The sequence below is a fragment of the Oncorhynchus nerka genome, linkage group LG5 (assembly GCF_034236695.1).
Source record: "Oncorhynchus nerka isolate Pitt River linkage group LG5, Oner_Uvic_2.0, whole genome shotgun sequence".
Taxonomy (NCBI): domain Eukaryota; kingdom Metazoa; phylum Chordata; class Actinopteri; order Salmoniformes; family Salmonidae; genus Oncorhynchus; species Oncorhynchus nerka.
The window spans coordinates 61426178-61446475 of record NC_088400.1 but is presented as its reverse complement, the minus strand read 5'-3'; the positions used below and the strand labels follow the sequence as shown (position 1 = coordinate 61446475).

Below are 20298 nucleotides of genomic sequence, written 5' to 3'. Positions count from 1 at the left end.
GTATAGCAGACCCTCATGCCAGATTGAGTCGAAGGCTTTTTTGAAATCAACAAAGCATGAGAAGACTTTGCCTTTGTTTTGGTTTGTTTGGTTGTCAATTAGGGTGTGCAGGGTGAATACATGGTCTGTTGTACGGTAATTTGGTAAAAAGCCAATTTGACATTTGCTCAGTACATTGTTTTCATTGAGGAAATGTACGAGTCTGCTGTTAATAATAATGCAGAGGATTTTCCCAAGGTTACTGTTGACACATATTCCACGGTAGTTATTGGGGTCAAATTTGTCTCCACTTTTGTGGATTGGGGTGATCAGTCCTTGGTTCCAAATATTGGGGAAGATGCCAGAGCTAAGTATGATGTTAAAGAGTTTTAGTATAGCCAATTGGAATTTGTTGTCTGTATATTTGATCATTTCATTGATTCTCTCTCTGTCTCTGTCTCTCTCTCTCTCGCATATCCCCTTTTGTGAGGGCCTCAAACATATGCTGGTATTATGCTGGGGCCCTCTGGTTCACCTTTGTCTACCTCAGTACAGTGGCAGATGATGGACATGTAAAGTGCTTTAGCCTCTGCTTCACTAGTGTTGTTAGAGGCTGCCCTGGGGCTGTTGTCGCTCATAAAAGCGCCTTGCTATTTTCCTCAGCTGGCCAACGCAGCAGCACTCTCTCTGTCTGTATGCGCTTGTAAACAAGCAGCTAATTAGTGCTCCCTACAGGCCACACTGAGCATCTGGTCAGAGAAGATTCATACCATACACACTCATAATACACACACACACACATATTCTCAGGTTCAAGGGGAGACTGGGTGTGTTTCCAGACATTTTCCCAGGCCTGTCCTCCATTCCCAGGCAACCGGGGAGGACATTCCTCTGTGCAGGCAGGCTGTCTGTGTATGTGTCTGGCAGGCAGACTGTCTGGTCTGGAGGTCTGTTCTTCTGTCTGGCTCTGACCTGGCCATTCTTTGATGCCAATCTCAGGCCTGAGGAAGTGCTCAAGATCCTAACACCAACATTACCAGAGATTCACCTCGGCAAGAATCCTTCTATTCTCCTCATTCTGTCCCTTATCTCCAGTGTGGCCTAACATAACAAGTCACTACTTATGGTAGAGAAGAGCCACAGGCAACAGAGGCACAGTGAGGCTCATATCTAGGCCAGTGTTTGGGCTTTATTTGTTTGTCTCCTCTCTCTACTGTAGTTTAATAATTGATCAAAGTACTGAGCACCGGAGAGCCTGACTGCTCAAAGTGCTGCCTTCATCACAATGGGTGTATGTAGTTTTGTTAACTTTAGGAGGTTGGTTTAGTAGTTTGTACTTGTTTTGTGCTATTGCACAATTGTGTGTGTCTGACGAAACGTCTTCATACAGTATGTATAGATTAATGTGGCGTACAAAGTGGTTTGGGTTTTCCTGTGTGTCAACCCAGGAGTATTATAGCTTTAAGTGTATTTAAAACTTGACAAAATTGTTTTTCAGTGTGCCTTTGTTTTGGAGATGTCAGAATGTGTCTGTCTGTGTACCATACCAGCGGTGTGTCTGTGTACCATACCAGCGGTGTGTCTGTGTACCATACCAGCGGTGTGTCTGTGTACCATACCAGCGGTGTGTCTGTGTACCATACCAGCGGTGTGTCTGTGTACCATACCTGTGTACCATACCAGCGGTGTGTCTGTGTACCATACCAGCGGTGTGTCTGTGTCTGTGTACCATACCAGTGGTGTGTCTGTGTCCATACCAGTGGTGTGTCTGTGTACCATACCAGCGGTGTGTCTGTGTACCATACCAGCGGTGTGTCTGTGTACCATACCAGCGGTGTGTCTGTCTGTGTACCATACCAGCGGTCTGTCTGTGTACCATACCAGCGGTCTGTCTGTGTACCATACCAGCGGTCTGTCTGTGTACCATACCAGCGGTGTGTCTGTGTACCATACCAGCGGTGTGTCTGTGTACCATACCAGCGGTGTGTCTGTGTACCATACCAGCGGTGTGTCTGTGTACCATACCAGCGGTGTGTCTGTGTACCATACCAGTGGTGTGTCTCTGTCTGTCTGTGTACCATACCAGTGGTGTGTCTCTGTCTGTCTGTGTACCATACCAGTGGTGTGTCTGTGTACCATACCAGTGGTGTGTCTGTGTACCATACCAGCGGTGTGTCTGTGTACCATACCAGCGGTGTGTCTCTGTCTGTCTGTGTACCATACCAGTGGTGTGTCTCTGTCTGTCTGTGTACCATACCAGCGGTGTGTCTGTGTACCATACCAGCGGTGTGTCTGTGTACCATACCAGCGGTGTGTCTGTGTACCATACCAGCGGTCTGTCTGTGTACCATACCAGCGGTCTGTCTGTGTACCATACCAGCGGTCTGTCTGTGTACCATACCAGCGGTGTCTGTCTGTGTGCCATACCAGTGGTGTCTGTCTGTGTGCCATACCAGTGATGTCTGTCTGTCTGTCTGTGTGCCATACCAGTGGTGTCTGTCTGTCTGTCTGTGTACCATACCAGCGGTGTGTCTGTGTACCATACCAGTGGTGTGTCTGTCTGTCTGTCTGTGTACCATACCAGTGGTGTCTGTCTGTGTACCATACCAGCGGTGTGTCTGTGTACCATACCAGCGGTGTGTCTGTGTACCATACCAGTGGTGTCTGTCTGTCTGTGTGCCATACCAGCAATATGTTTTTACATCCAGGTATTTGACATCGTAGTTGTGGGTTTGTGAACCCACCTGCCTCCTCCATATGTTCACATTCACTAACACTCTTCATCCTGCTGTGGTTGTTTTCTCTGTATCAGTCTTATGGGATATCCAGCACCACTCTGAGATGAATCCCAGGCTGTAATCCCTCTATACGGGACACATAGCTGCTGCTAACCTCTACAATACACCCTGCAGTGGTAAAGCTGGTTTATAACATACAGTGGGGCAAAAAAGTATTTAGTCAGCCACCAATTGTGCAAGTTCTCCCACTTAAAAAGATGAGAGGCCTGTAATTTTCATCATAGGTACACTTCAACTATGACAGACAAAATGAGGGAAAAAAATCCAGAAAATCACATTGTAGGATTTTATATGAATGTATTTGCAAATAATGGTGGAAAATAAGTATTTGGTCAATAACAAAAGTTTTTTTCAATACTTTGTTATATACCCTTTTTTGGCAATGACAGAAGTCAAACGTTTTCTGTAAGTCTTCACAAGGTTTTCACACACTGTTGCTGGTATTTTGGCCCATTCCTCCATGCAGATCTCCTCTAGAGCTGTGATGTTTTGGGGCTGTTGCTGGGCAACACAGACTTTCAACTCCCTCCAAAGATTTTCTATGGGGTTGAGATCTGGAGACTGGCTAGGCCACTCCAGGACCTTGAAATGCTTCTTACGAAGCCACTCCTTCGTTGCCCGGTGTGTTTGGGATCATTGTCGTGCTGAAAGACCCAGCCACGTTTCATCTTCAATGCCCTTGCTGATAGGTTTTCACTCAAAATGTGTGACTGTTTGAGGTTGTGGACAGGTGTCTTTTATACTGATAACAACTTCAAACAGGTGCCATTAATACAGGTAACGAGTGGAGGACAGAGGAGCCTCTTAAAGAAGAAGTTACAGGTCTGTGAGAGCCAGAAATCTTTCTTGTTTGTAGGTGACCAAATACTTATTTTCCACCATAATTTGCAAATAAATTCATTAAAAATCCTACAATGTGATTTGCTGGATTTTTCCCCCTCATTTTGTCTGTCATAGTTGAGTGTACCTATGATGAAAATTACAGGCCTCATCTTTTTAAGTGGGAGAACTTGCACAATTGGTGGCTGACTAAATCCTTTTTTGCCCCACTGTACATACATACACACGCACATACATACATACATACATACATACATACATACATACATACATGTGTTCACATGCCTTGACATTTTCCACCTTTTTTTGTTACAATTGGGATTTGTCTTTTTTTTATCTATACAAAATACTCATGTCAAAGTGGAAGAAAAATCTACGCTTAAAAAAAAAAAAAAAAGATTAATGAAAAATAAAACATTAACTTGATTACGTAAGTATTCACCCCCTTGAGTCAATACCTTTGGCATCGATTACAGCTGTGAGTCTTTCTGGGTAAGTCTCTAAGAGCTTTCCACACCTGGATTGTACAATATTTGCACATGTTTATTATTTTTGAAACTCTTCAAGCTCTGTCAAGTTGGTTGATGTTCGATCATTGCTAGACAGCCATTTTCAAGTCTTGACATAGATTTTCAAGTAGATTTAAGTCAACTGTAACAAAGCCACTCAGGAACATTCAATGCAACTCCAGTGTATATTTGGCCTTGAGTTTTAGGTTTATTGTCCTGCTGAAAGGTGAATTTGTCTCAGTGTCTGTTGGGAATGCAGACTGAACCAGGTTTTCCACTAGGACTTTGTATGTGTTTAGCTCTATTATGTTTATTTTTATCCTGAAAAAGACCCCCTAGTCCTTGCTGATGACAAGCATATCCATAACATGATGCAGCCATCACCATGCTTGAAAATATGACGTGGTAATCAGTGAGTGATGTTTTCTGTTGGATTTGCCCCAAACATAACACTTTGTATTCATTTCTTTCATTTCTTTGCTACGTTTCTTGCAGTATTACTTTAGTGCCTTATTGGAAACCGGAAGCATGTTTTGGAATATTTTTTTATTCTGTACAGTCTTCCTCCTTTTCATTTGGGTTAGTATTGTGGAGTAACTACATTGTTGTTGGTCCATCCTCCGTTTTCTCGTCTCACAGCCATTAAACTCAGTAACTGTTTTAAAATCACCATTTGCCGCATGGTAAAATCCCTGAGCAGTTTCCTTCATCTACAGCAACTGATTTAGGAAGGACGCCTGTATCATTGTAGTGATAGGGTGTATTGATACACCATTCAAAGCATAATTAATAACTTCACCATGCTCAAAGGGATATTTTTGTTTTGTAGGGACCTTGTATGTGTGGTACAGATATGGGGTAATCGTAAAAAAAAATCTGTAATTTTGGAAACATTTATAAAAACAAAATTCCAATTTGACATTGTGGGGTGTTGTGTGTAGATCAGTGGCACACAATTTAAAATTGTATCCATTTTAAATTCAGTCTGTGACACAACAAAATGTGGAAAAAGGTTCTAAATACTTTCTGAGGTAACTGTGTGTGTGTGTGTGTGTGTGTGTGTGTGTGTGTGTGTGTACAGTTGAAGTTGGAAGTTTACATACACCTAGGTTGATAGGACATCTACTGTGTGCATGACACAAGTCATTTTTCCAACAATTGTTTACAGAGAGATTATTTCACTTATAATTCACTGTATCACAATTCCAGTGGGTCAGAAGTTTACATACACTAAGTTGACTGTGCCTTTAAACAGCTTGGAATATTCCCAAAAATTGTCATGTCTTTAGAAGCTTCTGATAAGATAATGGACATAATTTGAGTCAATTGGGAGTGTACCTGTGGATGTATTTCAAGGCCTACCTTCAAACTCTGTGCCTCTTTGCTTGACATCATGGGAAAATGAAAAGAAATCAGCCAAGACCTCAGAAAAAAAATTGTAGACCTCCACAAGTCTGGTTCATCCTTGGGAGCAATTTCCAAATGCCTGAAGGTACCACGTTCATCTGTACAAACAATAGTACGCAAGTATAAACACAATAGGACCACGCTGCTGTCATACCGCTCAGGAAGGAGAAGCATTCTGTCTCCTAGAGATGAACGTACTTTGGTGCAAAGAGTGCAAATCAATCCCAGAACAACAGCAAAGAATCTTGTGACGATGCTGGAGGAAAAGTATCTATATCCACAGTAAAATGAGTCCTATATCCTGAAAGGCCGCTCAGCAAGGAAGAAGCCACTGCTCCAAAACCGCCATAAAAAAGCGAGACTACGGTTTGCAACTGCACATGGAGACAAAGATTGTGCTTTTTGTAGAAATGTCCTCTGGTCTGATGAAACAAAAAATAGAACTGTTTGGCCATAATGACCATCGTTATGTTTGGAGGAAAAAGGGGGATGCTTTCAAGTCGAAGAACAGCATCCCAACTGTGAAGCACGGTGGTGGCAGCATCATGTTGTGGGGGTGCTTTGCTGCAGGATGGACTGGTGCACTTCACAAAATAGATGGCATCATGAGGGAGGGAAATTATGTGGATAAATTGAAGCAACATCTCAAGACATCAGTCAGGAAGTTAAAGCTTGGTCGCAAATTGGTCTTCCAAATGGACAATGACCCCAAGCATACTTCCAAAGTTGTGGCAAAATGGCTTAAGGACAACAAATTCAAGGTATTGGAGTGGCCATCCACAAAGCCCTGACCTTAATCTTATAGAAAATGTGTGGGCAGAACTGAAAAAGTGTGTGTGAGCACTGAGGCCTACAAACCTGACTCAGTTACACCAGCTCTGTCAGGAGGAATGGGCCAAAATTCACCCAACTTATTGTGGGAAGCTTGTGGAAGGCTACCCGAAACGTTTGACCCAAGTTAAACAATTGAAAGGCAATGCTACCAAATACCAATCGAGTGTATGTAAACTTCTGACCCAAATATAGCTATATATATATTACATACTCTCCCTCATCGCAGTGCAGTATGTGTGTATATATCCATAATGTCCTGTCACTTAGCCTGACATTTCCCCTGCGTCAGCACTAGGTGTGTAAAGTTGCATACCTCCCCCTCCATGTCACTGCTGTTAGGACGTCCCATGTGATGACTATTTCTTTCTCTGTCTCCTCACTCTCTCTCTCCTACTTACTCTTCCATGTGGAACAGTACACAGCAGTAGACCTTTCTCATGGTGTAGTATCAATAGGGGAATAAGGAGGAGGAGAGGTTAGTAGAGAGGACTGTGTCTGTCTACAGAGGGGGACAGTAGCCTCAGTGTGCTTCCTGGTTTCCCAGGGGGAAATAGGAAGCACGTGGTATTCCCTCCCTCCCTGACTCAGTCTGCAACAGTTAAGTTAGCACCCTGCTCTTCTTAACAAATGACACGAGACCCGGGGAGGAGGAGAGGAGAAGGGGTGGAGAGAAAGATGTAAAGGGAGAGAGAGCCCTTTGAATTGAATAGCTTTGAGACAGGATGCAGTGTTAAATAAGAGGAGGCGGGTGAGAGTGTTTCTAGAGCGAGGGAACTGTAGACTAGTCAGTTGAGCCGTGAGGAATGACCCTGTACTGCTGTAGGCCTGTGAAAAGCTGCTTGCATCTGCTGCTGCTCTCAGTAGGCCGAATGCAGTTCCAATGCAGAGGAACTGGGGTCTGACTGTGTCTCAGCAGCGTACTAACAGGGCTTGATTGGATCAGTAGGCTCCAATAAGCTACAGCAGAAAATGATCCCTGGCATTTCTAGATCAAAACCCTAACGGTCAACCTGGACCTGTGTAAAGGCACGTCAACAAAATGGATATTGTGTAGCTGGCGAATCAGCACTGGTACATTGATCACTTGACGACATGTCTGCATTGCCAATGGCTTAGAGATGGGTTCAGGCCATACTCAGTTGCTATGTAATGAATTGCTGAAGCACAAGAATAGAACGCATCTAAAAAGTCTCAACTGGTGAAATATTGCTGTCTTTGAGAGGTAAGACATGGCATGTTGTGCCGGGACATGACGTCCATGCTGCAGCAGCAATAGGAAGTAGTCTCTCTCTCTACCGCAGTGCCTCTCTCCCAGCAGCGCTGTGAGGTTCTGTTCTGTGTTTATTTGCAGAGCCTAGGCAGCAGGGATATGGCCCTGTGTTCAGGGGGGCGGGTAATGATAACATGATGGTTCAAAGTAACAGTCTCTCTCTCTCACACACACACACACATTTTTCAGGACCCTGTCTTTCAAAGATAATTTGTAAAAATCCAAGTAACTTCACAGATCTTCATTTGTAAAGGGTTTAAACACGGTTTTCCATGCTTGTTCAATGAACCATAAACAATTAATGAGCATGCACCTGTGGAATGGTCATTAAGACACTAACAGCTTACAGACAATTAAGTTATGAATCACAGTTGGGACACTAAAGAGGCTTTTCTACTGACTGAAAAACACCAAAATAAAGATGCCCAGGTTCCCTGTTCATCTGTGTGAACGTGCCTTAGGCATGCTGCAAGGAGGCATGAGGACTGCAGATGTGGCCAGGGCAATAAATTGCCATGTCCGTACTGTGAGACACCTAAGACGGCGCTACAGGGAGACAGGACGGACAGCTGATCGTCCTCACAGTGGCAGACCACGTGTAACAACACCTGCACAGGATCTGTACATCCGACTATCACACCTGCGGGACAGGTACAGGATGGCAACAACAACTGCCCGAGTTACACCAGGAACGCACAATCCCTCCATCAGTGTTCAAACTGTCCGCAATAGGCTGAGAGAGGCTTGACTGAGGGCTTGTAGGCCTGTTGTAAGGCAGGTCCTCACCAGACATCACCGGCAACAACGTCACCTTTGGGCACAAACCCACCGTCACTGGACCAGACAGGACTGGCAAAACGTGCTCTTCACTGACTAGGCACGGTTTTGTCTCACCAGGGGTGATGTTTGGATTTGCGTTTATCGTCGAAGGAATGAGCGTTACACCGAGACCTGTACTCTGGAGCGGGATCGATTTGGAGGTGGAGGGTCCGTCATGATCTGGGGCGTTGTGTCACAGCATCATCAGACTGAGCTTGTTGTCATTGCAGGCAATCTCAACGCTGTGCGTTAACAGGGAAGACATCCTCCTCCCTCATGTGGTACCCTTCCTGCAGGCTCATCCTGACATGACCCTCCAGCATGACAATGCCACCAGCCATACTGCTCGTTCTGTGTGTGATTTCCTGCAAGACAGGAATGTCCGTGTTCTGCCATGGCCAGCGAAGAGCCCTGATCTCAATCCCATTGAGCACGTCTGGGACCTGTTGGATCGGAGGGTGAGGGCTAGGGCCATTCCCCCAGAAATGTCCGGGAACTTGCAGGTGCCTTGGTGGAAGAGTGGGGTAACATCTAACAGCAAATCTGGCACAGTTCATTAGGAGGAGATGCACTGCAGTACTTAATGCAGCTGCTGGCAACACCAAATACTGACTGTTACCCTTTGTTCAGGGACACATTATTCCATTTCTGTTAGTCACATGTGTGTGGAACTTGTTCAGTTTGTTATATTTATACACATTTTTACACATGTTACGAAAATAAACGCAGTTGACAGTGAGAGGACGTTTCTTTTTTTGCTGAGTTTATATGTGTGTGTGTGTGTGTGTGTGTGTGTCACCCCCATCTTCTCCCCTCAGTGTCAGACCTTGCAGCGTCTGGTTTTCCTGTTTTTATCGATTGTGTATATTTTTTTCACGGTTTATTTAACTGAGATATGCGTTATTCATTTTATGTTATTGATATTTGTTTTTATAGTTGTGGAATTTATTAGCTGATTATTAGCTTAATTATTAAAAAAACAACTTCTATGTCCAGGTTTCAAGTAAATCTCAAATTCTCCTTATTCCTTGTCTGTGTGTGTGCGCAGTATTCAGCGGGCAGCATTGGCCATCATAGAGAACTACTACAGAGACTTCTCTGTCCACAACCCGGCCCTGCTCACCGCCTCGAAGTCCCGGGCTGCTAAGCACCTGGCCGGCCTCAAGGTCTATAATGTGGATGGTGAGTTCCCCACAACCCCCGCTACCGGTAAGTGCATGGAGACTCCTTGGGTTTATCTATACATGTTCTCTTATCTGTCCTTTGGGCTTGATGTTTGATTCTCTCCTCTCCTCGGTTGCTCTCTAACACCCAGAGGCCTTTAAAGCCAAACTGAAAGCTTACCTTTTGGACAGTAAGTTCAGTAGTTCTATAGAATAACTCTCTCACTAAAACCCTGCATCTCTGAGCACTGGCTGGACTCACTGACGAACCCGCCTCTCTCTCACTGGAGCTGCACACCAAACCAATCCCCTTGCACACCACTTTAATCGGCATGCCTCATTTGTTTAGAGACACCGCTGTGAAATGATTTAACTTTGGCCACACCCAAAGCATGTGATGTCACATTCGACGTTGACCTAGTGACTACTTATCGCTGCATCTATTTACTAATGTTATACATTTTCACTTTTAGCTGAACATCTGCTTTGACTGTTTCTGATATGGAATAATAATTTTTTGAATTTGTAAAGTCAGCTCTGGGCAAGAGTGAAATCTAATAGGATATCTGGAGAGAGGGAAACTAAATAAATGCGTTTGTTTGAACATGTTTAGTTTTGAAGTGAAGATGCATCATGACTACTTCATGAGTACTCACAAGAAATCTCCTGTGTTCCCCAAAAGTGTACCCCACCTCCACCCCCCCCACACCCCTTGTTCTCTCGCTAATTTTTTTTTCTCTGGTTCTTGCTCTCTTCCTCTCTCTGGTTCTTGCTCTCTTCCTCTCTCTGGCTCTTGCTCTCTTCCTCTCTCTGGCTCTTGCTCTCTTCCTCTCTCTGGCTCTTGCTCTCTTCCTCTCTCTGGCTCTTGTTCTCTTCCTCTCTCTGGCTCTTGCTCTCTTCCTCCCTCTGGCTCTTGCTCTCTTCCTCTCTCTGGCTCTTGCTCTCTTCCTCTCTCTGGCTCTTGCTCTCTTCCTCTCTCTGGCTCTTGCTCTCTTCCTCCCTCTGGCTCTTGCTCTCTTCCTCTCTCTGGCTCTTGCTCTCTAACTCCCTCTGGCTCTTGCTCTCTTCCTCTCTCTGGTTCTTGCTCTCTTCCTCTCTCTGGCTCTTGCTCTCTTCCTCCCTCTGGCTCTTGCTCTCTTCCTCTCTGGCTCTTGCCTCTCCCTCTGGTTCTTGCTCTCTTCCTCTCTCTGGTTCTTGCTCTCTTCCTCTCTCTGGCTCTTGCTCTCTTCCTCCCTCTGGCTCTTGCTCTCTTCCTCACTCTTGCTCTCTTCCTCCCTCTATTCTATCTCTGCCTTCCTCCTCTCCATATCCCCCCCTCTACCCTCCAGTAGCGCTCAGAGATGAGACAGCCAGCAGTGTTAAATCGATAGCTATACTGCCCACTCTGTCACTCTCCTCTCGTTCTCCTCATTGAGGAGCTGGTCTCTGGGGAGTGTCATCACAGTAACTGCAGCAGGGACAGTAACATGGGGAAGTCTGGGAGAGAGACTGTCCTCCCTCCATTATCCATGACCAAGGTCCATCACCTAACCACTAAGCAAGGTAGAGGCTGTTAGAACACACACTTCAGATGAGTTGGCAGGAGACATGGCTTTGCTGAAATGAGTCATGATACTCATAGACAGCCACCCTTAATTCCCAATGTTTAGCTTTTCAGTACTATATGTTATACTGAAATGCACATGTACAGACCCCCAGGGCTCTCTCCTTTATATCAAGCAAGCGGTGTTCTTTTGATCACCAGGTAATTCTTCTTCATGGTATTAACCCCCCAACAAAAACTCTCTCTTTCGGGTTGGTAAGTTGACAGGTTCATGACCTGACTGGCTGTGCAAACATGGCTGCCGTTTCTCAGACTGGAGAAATAGGGCATGGATATATAATGGAATTCTCCCGTCCCGAACCCCCAGCCTACCCTACATTAATACTGCAGCAGCTCCCTCTCTTAGCCCCTATTAACATGAGCCGTCGCTCTCTTGCATATTAACACTCTCATAATGACATGCGCCTGACATTCAACTTTTGAAGTTGGCCGGGGAAGTTTATTGAGACGGACACTCAGCACCGCCCAAAGACACAGAGAGGCAGAGTAGCAGAGAACCCGGAATAACTGAATGTTAAACAGTGGATGCGTGGGTGTGGTGGTTTGAACTTGGAACATGCTTTTTCAACTATACAGATTTTTGTTGATGACTACAGTGTTCCGTCCTTTATGATTTTAGGTTTTACTACTATTCAAAGATGCAAAGAAGTGTTTTTTAATAAACAAAATTAGAAGTGTCTATATGTCTGTCTTACGCTGAGTATAGGGCATGTTTGTTAGTGTGTGAGATATCTTGACACTCTGACTTTGCAAGATTCTGTATCAATGAAAATAATGAACACCTGTATTAAGTTAACATCCCTCTGTTGTCTGCCTCCCTAGGCCCTGGGAACAACGCAGCGACCGGATCGGCCCACTCCCAGTCTCGGGCTATGATTGCCGCTGCCGCCCGCCGCCGAGACACCAATCACAATGAGCTGTACTACGAGGAGGCGGAGCACGAGAGACGCGTCCGTAAACGCAAGGCCCGGTGAGAGACAGGTTTGGGGGGGTTTTTCGGCTGTTTGACAAATGAATGGAAGGACATATGGGGATTGTTTTTGTACTTATTGTGTAGTAAAGGAGCCGTTTGGATACGGATACTAAAGTACGTCTCCTCTCTTTGGTTTGATATTAGATTACATTTACATTTGAATCACTAAACAGACACTCTTTTCCAGAGCAACTTGTAATTTGTGCATTCATCTTAAGATAGCTGGTGGAGAGACAGTTGTAGTAAGAAGGTTTACCCTAAATAAAGTACCAGTAAAAAGGTTGGACACAAATTTTTTTCTTTATTTGTACTATTTTCTACATTGTATAATAGTAGTGAAGACATCTAAACTATGAAATAACACACATGGAATAATGTAGTAACCAAAGAAGTGTTAAACAAATAAACATTTATTCTAGATTCTTCAAAGTAGCAACCCTTTGCCTTGATGACAGCTTTGCACACTCTTAGCATTCTCTCAACCAGCTTCAGCTGGAATGCTTTTCGAACAGTCTTGAAGGAGTTCCCACATATGCTGAGCACTTGTTGGCCATCTCAATTAGGTTGAGGTCAGGTGATTGTGGAGTCCAGGTCATCTGATGCAGCACTCTATCACTCTCCTTCTTGATCAAATAGTTCTTACACAGCCTGGAGGTGTGTTGGGTCATTGTCCTGTTGAAAACAAATTATAGTCCCACTAAGCGCTAACCAGAATGGGATTGCATATCGCTGCAGAATGCTGTGGTAGCCATGCTGGTTAAGTGTGCCTTGAATTCTAAATAAATCACAGACAGTGTCACCAGCAAAGCACCATCACAACACCACCTCCATGCTTTACGGTCGGAACCACACATGCGGAGTTCACCTACACTGCGTTTCACAAAGACACAGCGGTTTGAACCAAAAATCTCAAATTTGGACTCATCAGACCAAAGGACAGATTTCCACCGGTCTAATATCTATTGCTCGTGTTTCTTGACCCAAGCAAGTCTCATCTTCTTATTGGTGTCCTTTAGTAGTGGTCTCTTTGCAGCAATTTGACCACGAAGGCCTGTTCACGCAGTCTCCTCTGAACAGTGGATGTTGAGAAGCATCTGTTACTTGAACTCTGTGAAGCATTTATTTGGGCTGCAATTTCTGAGGCTTGTAACTCTATAATGAACTTATCCTCTGCAGCAGAGGTAACTCTGGGTCTTCCTTTCCTGTGGCGGTCCTCATGAAAGCCAGTTTTATTGTAGCGCTTGATGGTTTTTGCGACTGCATGTGATGAAACTTTCAAAGTTCTTGACATTTTCCGGATTGACTGACCTTCATGTCTGAAAGTAATGATGGACTGTCGTTTCTCTTTGCTTATTGGAGTCGTTCTTGTCATAATATGGACTCGGTCTTTTACCAAATAGGGCTGTCTTCTATATACCACCCCTACCTTGTCACAACACAACTGATTGGATCAAACACATTAAGAAGGAAAGAAATTCCACAAATGAACGTCCAACAAGAAACACCTGTTAATTGAAATGCATTCCAGGTACCTCATGAAGCTGGTTGAGAGAATGCCAAGAGTGTGCAAAGCTGTCAATAAGGTGACAGGTTGCTACTTTGAAGAATCTAAAATATATTTTGATTTGTTTAACACTTTTTTGGTTACTACATGATTCCATGTGTTATTTCATAGTTTTGATGTCTTTACTATTATTCTACAATGTTGAAAATAGTCTAAATAAATAAAAACCCTTGAATGAGTAGGTGTGTCCAAACTTTAGACTGGTACACTGTAGTTATCAGCTAATTCGGTGCTGGTAGGAAAAGACATGTGCAGGTATTTTTTAAATTTCTATATTATTTTTGATTTGCCATGTAAACCTTTTTAGATGTTTCTAAAGCCACGGTAGTAGAAGTAAACACTCCATCATATGTGCTGAACAACCACATTGTGCTGAACAACCACATTGTGCTGAACAACCACATTGTGCTGAACAACCACATTGTGCTGAACAACCACATTGTGCTGAACAACCACATTGTGTTGAACAACCACATTGTGCTGAACAACCACATTGTGCTGAACAACCACATTGTGCTGAACAACCACATTGTGCTGAACAACCACATTGTGCTGAACAACCACATTGTGCTGAACAACCACATTGTGCTGAACAATCACATTGTGCTGAACAACCACATTGTGCTGAACAACCACATTGTGCTGTGCTCCACTGAGGAAGTATGTTCTAGACTGGTGGTGGCCAGGACAGCGGAGAGGAGGCCTTCACACACCCCATCTTTAAGCGTATGCAGGAGGAGGAGCAGAAGAATGCCCCCACTGGAGGTCATAAGGTGACGTGGATGGACTAAATGACTTAAATGTAAAATGTAAATGTGCTGAACAACCACATTGTGCTGAACAACCACATTGCCAACCAGGCCATCTTCCAACCACATTAACCATGGCCCCTCCTAGACTGCAGAAGTACCTCCGCACCACCAGGCAGCAGCACTGCCACAGCATGGAAAGCATCCAGCAGCACCTGGCCTTCTGCATCACCAATAACATGACGCCCAAGGTGACCAAGTGTTCCCATCAGTGGAGGCTGGTGGGAGGAGAAATCGGAGGACGAGCGGATTGTAGTGGCTGGAATGGAATAGTTTGGTATTCCATTCCAGCCATTACAATGAGCCCATCCACCAACTTAAGGTGACATCACCCACTGGTTTTGACCAACTCCTTTGAGTGGCACCTTAATTGTACAGTAGTAACAAATAATGATGTTATGAGGAAAGTGCTAACTCCTCTCCTCATAGGCCTTCCTGGAGAGTTACGTGAACCCCGGGCCCACCCTGCAGTACGGCCGCGAACGCTGGCTGGCCCGGCAGTGGACTCTGGTCAGCGAGGCGTCGGTCACCAGCGGCCTCAAGGAGGGCGCCATCTTCCTCCTCAAGTGCATAGACTTCAGCCTGGTGGTGACTACCAAAAGGATCCCCTACATCCAGCTTTCAGAGGAGTTCATCGACCCCAAGTCGCACAAGTTCGTCCTGCGGCTACAGTCAGAGACCTCTGTGTAGAACTGGATAACTGTTTTTACCACCACACACCTTTTTTTTTGTTTTCAAAATGGTTTTATTTTAGGTTTGCAGTTTTATTTGAGGATTTTTTTATATATTATATATGAATATATGTTACACACACGTTGGAAAATATTGTCCTTTTTATCTATGGTTTACCTGGTTTGAGTTAATATAAAAAAATATATATACACCGGTGATGAATTTGACTTGTCTTGCATGCACACACACACAGAAGATTGAACTGAACTCTGTGGAGATGGATCTATAGATGAACAATGTGTGCAGCACACAACTGCAGATGTGTCAATGTCTATGAACACCGTTGTTCCACCTCTGAAAGACTGATGCAGAGCTCAAGACGAGGAATTGTTTTAATTCCATGGCTCAAGACGGGGACATCTCACCGAGGAGTCAAATGACACTACTGTTGTAATGGACATTGCTTCATTCCCCCTCAGCTAAACCACTACAGATGGTGAACTGCCACTATTTAACTTCTGGACAAAATGTATATTTTAACACAAACCGTCTCAGGCCTGTCTGCTGTTCTAAAACTATAGCTACTTAATTTACTTTTTTTTTGCGTTACATGCACATGTTCTCTACATCTGTATATTGATTATGTATAAACACATTGTGATATAATGTTGTTTAAGTCTGTGTACTGGGTCAATCTCCATCCCATTTCCTCATATCCCGATCTGTGGATGTACAGAGTAAGACATGAATATCAGTAGCCTTCGTTGTTAAACAAAACCCTTGTTTTAGCTGTTATAGGTGATTGTTAAATAGATATTCAAATTCAATGCCAATTTATATGATTAACCCCCAAGGCTGAAAGCCTTAAATCTCCAAGGGATCTTGCTCAAATATTTTTAGCCCTCCAAGTGTGTACTGTAGTACGGCTTATGCGTACAGCAGCACGTTCCCAGGTGCAATGTCGCAATACAACAGCATGTTATACTGCAGTACATCTCGTCCACAAGCCAGCTCTCTCTCTCTCTGTAACGAAAGGTTATTCTGTACTATGTTATGTTATAAGTACTGCTGTCAACATGGGGGCTCAGAATGGTCCATCCATATCCCAAATGAACAGATACCAATATACAGTCATGGCTGGTTTGTAAAGCAGAGCTCTTCAAATGTTTAAAACCCATAGTCGCCCATATTAGGAATCCCCTAGGATCCTGATTGCTGATGTAACTCAATATTTCCAGCTTCTGTAATGGATTTTGGAGATGTGCTGCTGTCTCGTTCCACTTTTCAATTTTAAATGGGACGTTCACACCTCCCAGCTTAGTCATATTTTGATAATGAGTCCATTTAGGGCCTTTATATTTGCTGAAACTTGACAGCTACCTTTTTATAAAGCAACACATTCATGCCCCGCATATATCTCTTCTCAGGGTTCAGGCTTTCACATCTATCACACTTACTTTGCATGATAGAGCACTCCGGGACAGAAAATGCACAGATACAACTAATGTATGACACTGATTTGGACCACAGCCTCAATCTGCCTGTGTACCTTGTACACGGTACGCAGAACTCTATTGTGCAGCTATTACCATTTAAGGTCTAAGCGGTTAATTAAGCTAATCGCCTCTTGAGATGGTGAGTACGGTACTAGGGGGTGAAGAGGAGCCTCCCTTGTAACTCACCCGTCTGGTTAGTCTTCTATTACAATGTCATCAAGCGAGATATCATGTTGAGCCGTGAATCTGGGGACCTGATAGCTTTGAGGATGAACATAAAAATCCCTAATGACATCAGAATCCTATATTCTCCCCTAATGAATATGGGTAGCAGATTGAGATCCATCCAGGATGAGTTGTTTCAGAGGTGATCAGGATCCTCTCTACGTAAAACCTCATAAATCCCCATGTAGAATGGACTTCTGGCTTGTAGAGGTTCTCCACGGTGTTACAGCTCTGCGTGTCATTCTTTTAAAAAAAACTGCCCGTCAGCGCCACCTGGCAGACAAACCAGAAGATGTCAGACTTTGGTCTGGCAAGAGGTTACTGTTGATGGGTGCCGACACATTTTCACACATTCACAAACAAACGCATGATACCCGTGTCCAGTTATAGACAAACCATTTTTAACGATTAGCATGTGGCTCATAAAAGCCACTTGGAAATGCAACTCTCTTTGTTTTCTCGTCATGAAAACAAACATATTTTTATACTTATAGCACGGAGTCTTTTGTACCCATAATTGATGGACTTTGTATGAACCCCAACTCCTGTGACTGTGCCTCTTGTCTTTACACTGTATGTATTTATGTAGCTAAGCGTGTGCATATGCCATTCCCTTATCCCTGTATTGACTGCAGGTTGACGTTTATTGGGATTAGTCTTGCCTTGGAGGCAGAACTGAGCGATTTCCACTAGATGTGCCAGCGGAAAGTCCAAATTTGCTGTATGGCAAAAATTCATGAAAACAAACATTTGCTTTTTGTTTTTAATTAAAGGTTAGTGTTAGCGGTGTGGTTACAAGCAGGACTTTGTGGCTGTGCCAGGTTGTGACCACTCTGTAGAGCTGCCTCCAGTACACGAGTCTTCCCAATAAATGCTAACCTGCGTATTGACCTCTGTCATGTTTTGCTGGCCTGGTCACAGATCTGTTTGTGCTGTTACTGCCAGGTTCTGCTAACCTGGCAGTAACTGATCTGCGACCAGGCTAAAGGTTAGCCAGGTTGCACCCATACTGTAGAACTCTGCTTGTTACTGACCTGACATCGCATTGTAACCAATGTGTCAATTTCACTATACAACAGGCATTTGTGTAAAATAAACATTTGTATGAACATTTGTTAACTGGCTCTAAGAAAGACATCTTCAAGCATTCCATTGAAATTATATTTTTTGAGGACCATACAACTGTATCCTAAGCATGTCTGTGGTCCTGTGGTGGTTATAGGTAACACATTGAGTACCATTGGTACTAAGAAATCACTTGCATTGACTGTCACCCAGGCATAGAAAGTGAAATGACCATGACTTGTTGCCTCTTCTGTGAAGGCTCAATGAGGAGCTGTCAGTGTGTGTAATTGTCTAGACTCGAGTTCCACTACTTTATAAATGAATACAGTGCAGCCAGACTAACCACAAGTACCACAGTGTGTTGTTATGACCTATTAACATGTCAAAACCCAATTTTAAACATTCTGCTCTGTCATCGCCCATTAACAGTTTGATCCTGCTATATGAGCCAAATGTCAGCTTTTTGGCTTATTTTGGGGCTGGCTGGTTGTTGTCATGGTGCCCATAGTAATTGGCTTGCTGTCAGGCTCTCAGTGGGGTGCCACACAGCCTTGTGGGTAAATGAATGTGTGCAGCGGCGACGCACGCAACCTCATCCCCCGAAAACTAGCTGCGGGCCCACCTGTCACTACTCATCTATCACCGGTTTAATCCTCGTTTCTCCTTCGCTCTCCAGAAGAGCCACAGAAATACATTGTTAGAGTGTGGAGAGGAAATGAGAAGCATTTGCATCTAAATGGAATGTTTTTTTTTCTCATACTTTCCCTCGTTTGGTTTTGTAATGACTTGGTGATGTGTGCTGGCCTGGCTGTGTGCAGACCGACTGAAGCAGAGGGGAGAGATCAGTGGTGTTTTGTTCTCACAGCCTGCTCTGAGTCGGGCCTTTTGGGCTTTGGGCTCTGCTGAACGAGATCAGTTCTGGGTAGGGCAGATCTATAGTACCACCCTGTGCTCACAGAGTCTGACGAAGCTCTCCTGACCAAGGAGCTTGACTCTGAAACACATCAGGAATACGTACCGAAAGGTCCAATGCATCTGTTGTTATCACAATATCAAATCATTTCTGGGTAACAATTAAGTACCTTACTTTGATTGTTTTCAATTAAAATGGTCTGAAAGAAACAAAAATAGCTTCTTAGCAAAGGGCAATTTCTCAAGCAAGAATTTAGCTAGGACTGTCTGGTGTGGTCTGAGAGGGGAGGGGAAAACGAAAAATGAGCTGTTATTGGCAGAGGTTGGAAACTCTTTCTTATTGGTCTCTTAAATTAGAATTTTGCTTTTTCACAACCAAATCTGTTTTTTTTATGTAAATTCCATGTTATCGAAGGGTCCAGACACTTTTTTGCGATTTCACTTGTTTTTGAGAAACGTACACCAAGCAGCGATTCACTTCCTCATTGCGCTATGGGGGCTCTGAAAAAATATGAACAAATATTTGGGTGTTTTTGGAGCATTTGTTGCTGGGTTTTTTAGAGGCCCCACACTGCACAACGAAGATGAGGAAGTGAATCGTTGCTTGGGGTAAGTTTCTGAAAAAACTAGTGAAATCACCCAAAACAATCTGAAACATTACAATTACATGAATTGAGATTTGGTTGTTAAAAGGCCAACTTCTTTTTAACTATATAATTTACCGCATCCCACCAAAACAGGCTGAAATTTCAATTTGTCTTTTCAAGTAGCGCTTACACCAAAATAGCATCATTTTCACAATTTCATGGTATTATTCCAACCTCAACGTGTGGAAATATATAATAAAGACAGGAAATCACATTTTTTAATGCACTGGGCTTTTAAATGTGCACTAATAGTGGCAGGTGCATATACAGTGCCTTTGGAAAGTATTCAGACCCCTTGACTTTTTCCACATCTTGTTACATTACAGCCTTATTCTAAAATTGATTAAATTGTGAGAAAGCAAGAACAGGTTAAGACATTTTTGCTAATTTCTTAAAAAAAAAACTCGTCACATTTACATAAGTATTCAAACCTTTTACTCGGTACTTGGCTGAAGCACCTTTGGCAGCAATTACAGCCTCAAGTCTTTTTGGGTATGACGCTACAAGCTTGGCACGCCTGTATTTGTGGAGTTTTTCCCATTCTCTGCAGATCCTCTCAAGCTCTGTCAGGTTGGATGGGGAGCGTTGCTGCACAGCTATTTTCAGGTCTCTCTAGAGATGTTTGATCGGGTTTAAGTCCGGGCTCTGACTGGGCCCCTCAAGGACATTCAGAGACTTGTCCCGAAGCCACTCCTGCGTTGCCTTGGCTGTGT

The 20298-nt window shown here is 43.8% G+C and overlaps 1 protein-coding gene across 1 annotated transcript in view; it reads left to right on the top strand.

Moving 5' to 3' along the window:
• LOC115129775 (vang-like protein 1) overlaps window positions 1-18080 on the top strand; it is a 43017-nt gene extending 24937 nt beyond the window's left edge. Inside the window, exons 5-10 of the mRNA XM_065018819.1 lie at window positions 9505-9638; window positions 12045-12192; window positions 13423-13434; window positions 14451-14524; window positions 14620-14759; window positions 14998-18080. Of these exons, the coding sequence (XP_064874891.1) occupies window positions 9505-9638; window positions 12045-12192; window positions 13423-13434; window positions 14451-14524; window positions 14620-14759; window positions 14998-15258 (769 nt within the window). The 3' untranslated portion in view covers window positions 15259-18080. The remainder of the gene's footprint in view (window positions 1-9504; window positions 9639-12044; window positions 12193-13422; window positions 13435-14450; window positions 14525-14619; window positions 14760-14997) is intronic.
• Window positions 18081-20298: the final 2218 nt, after the last annotated feature.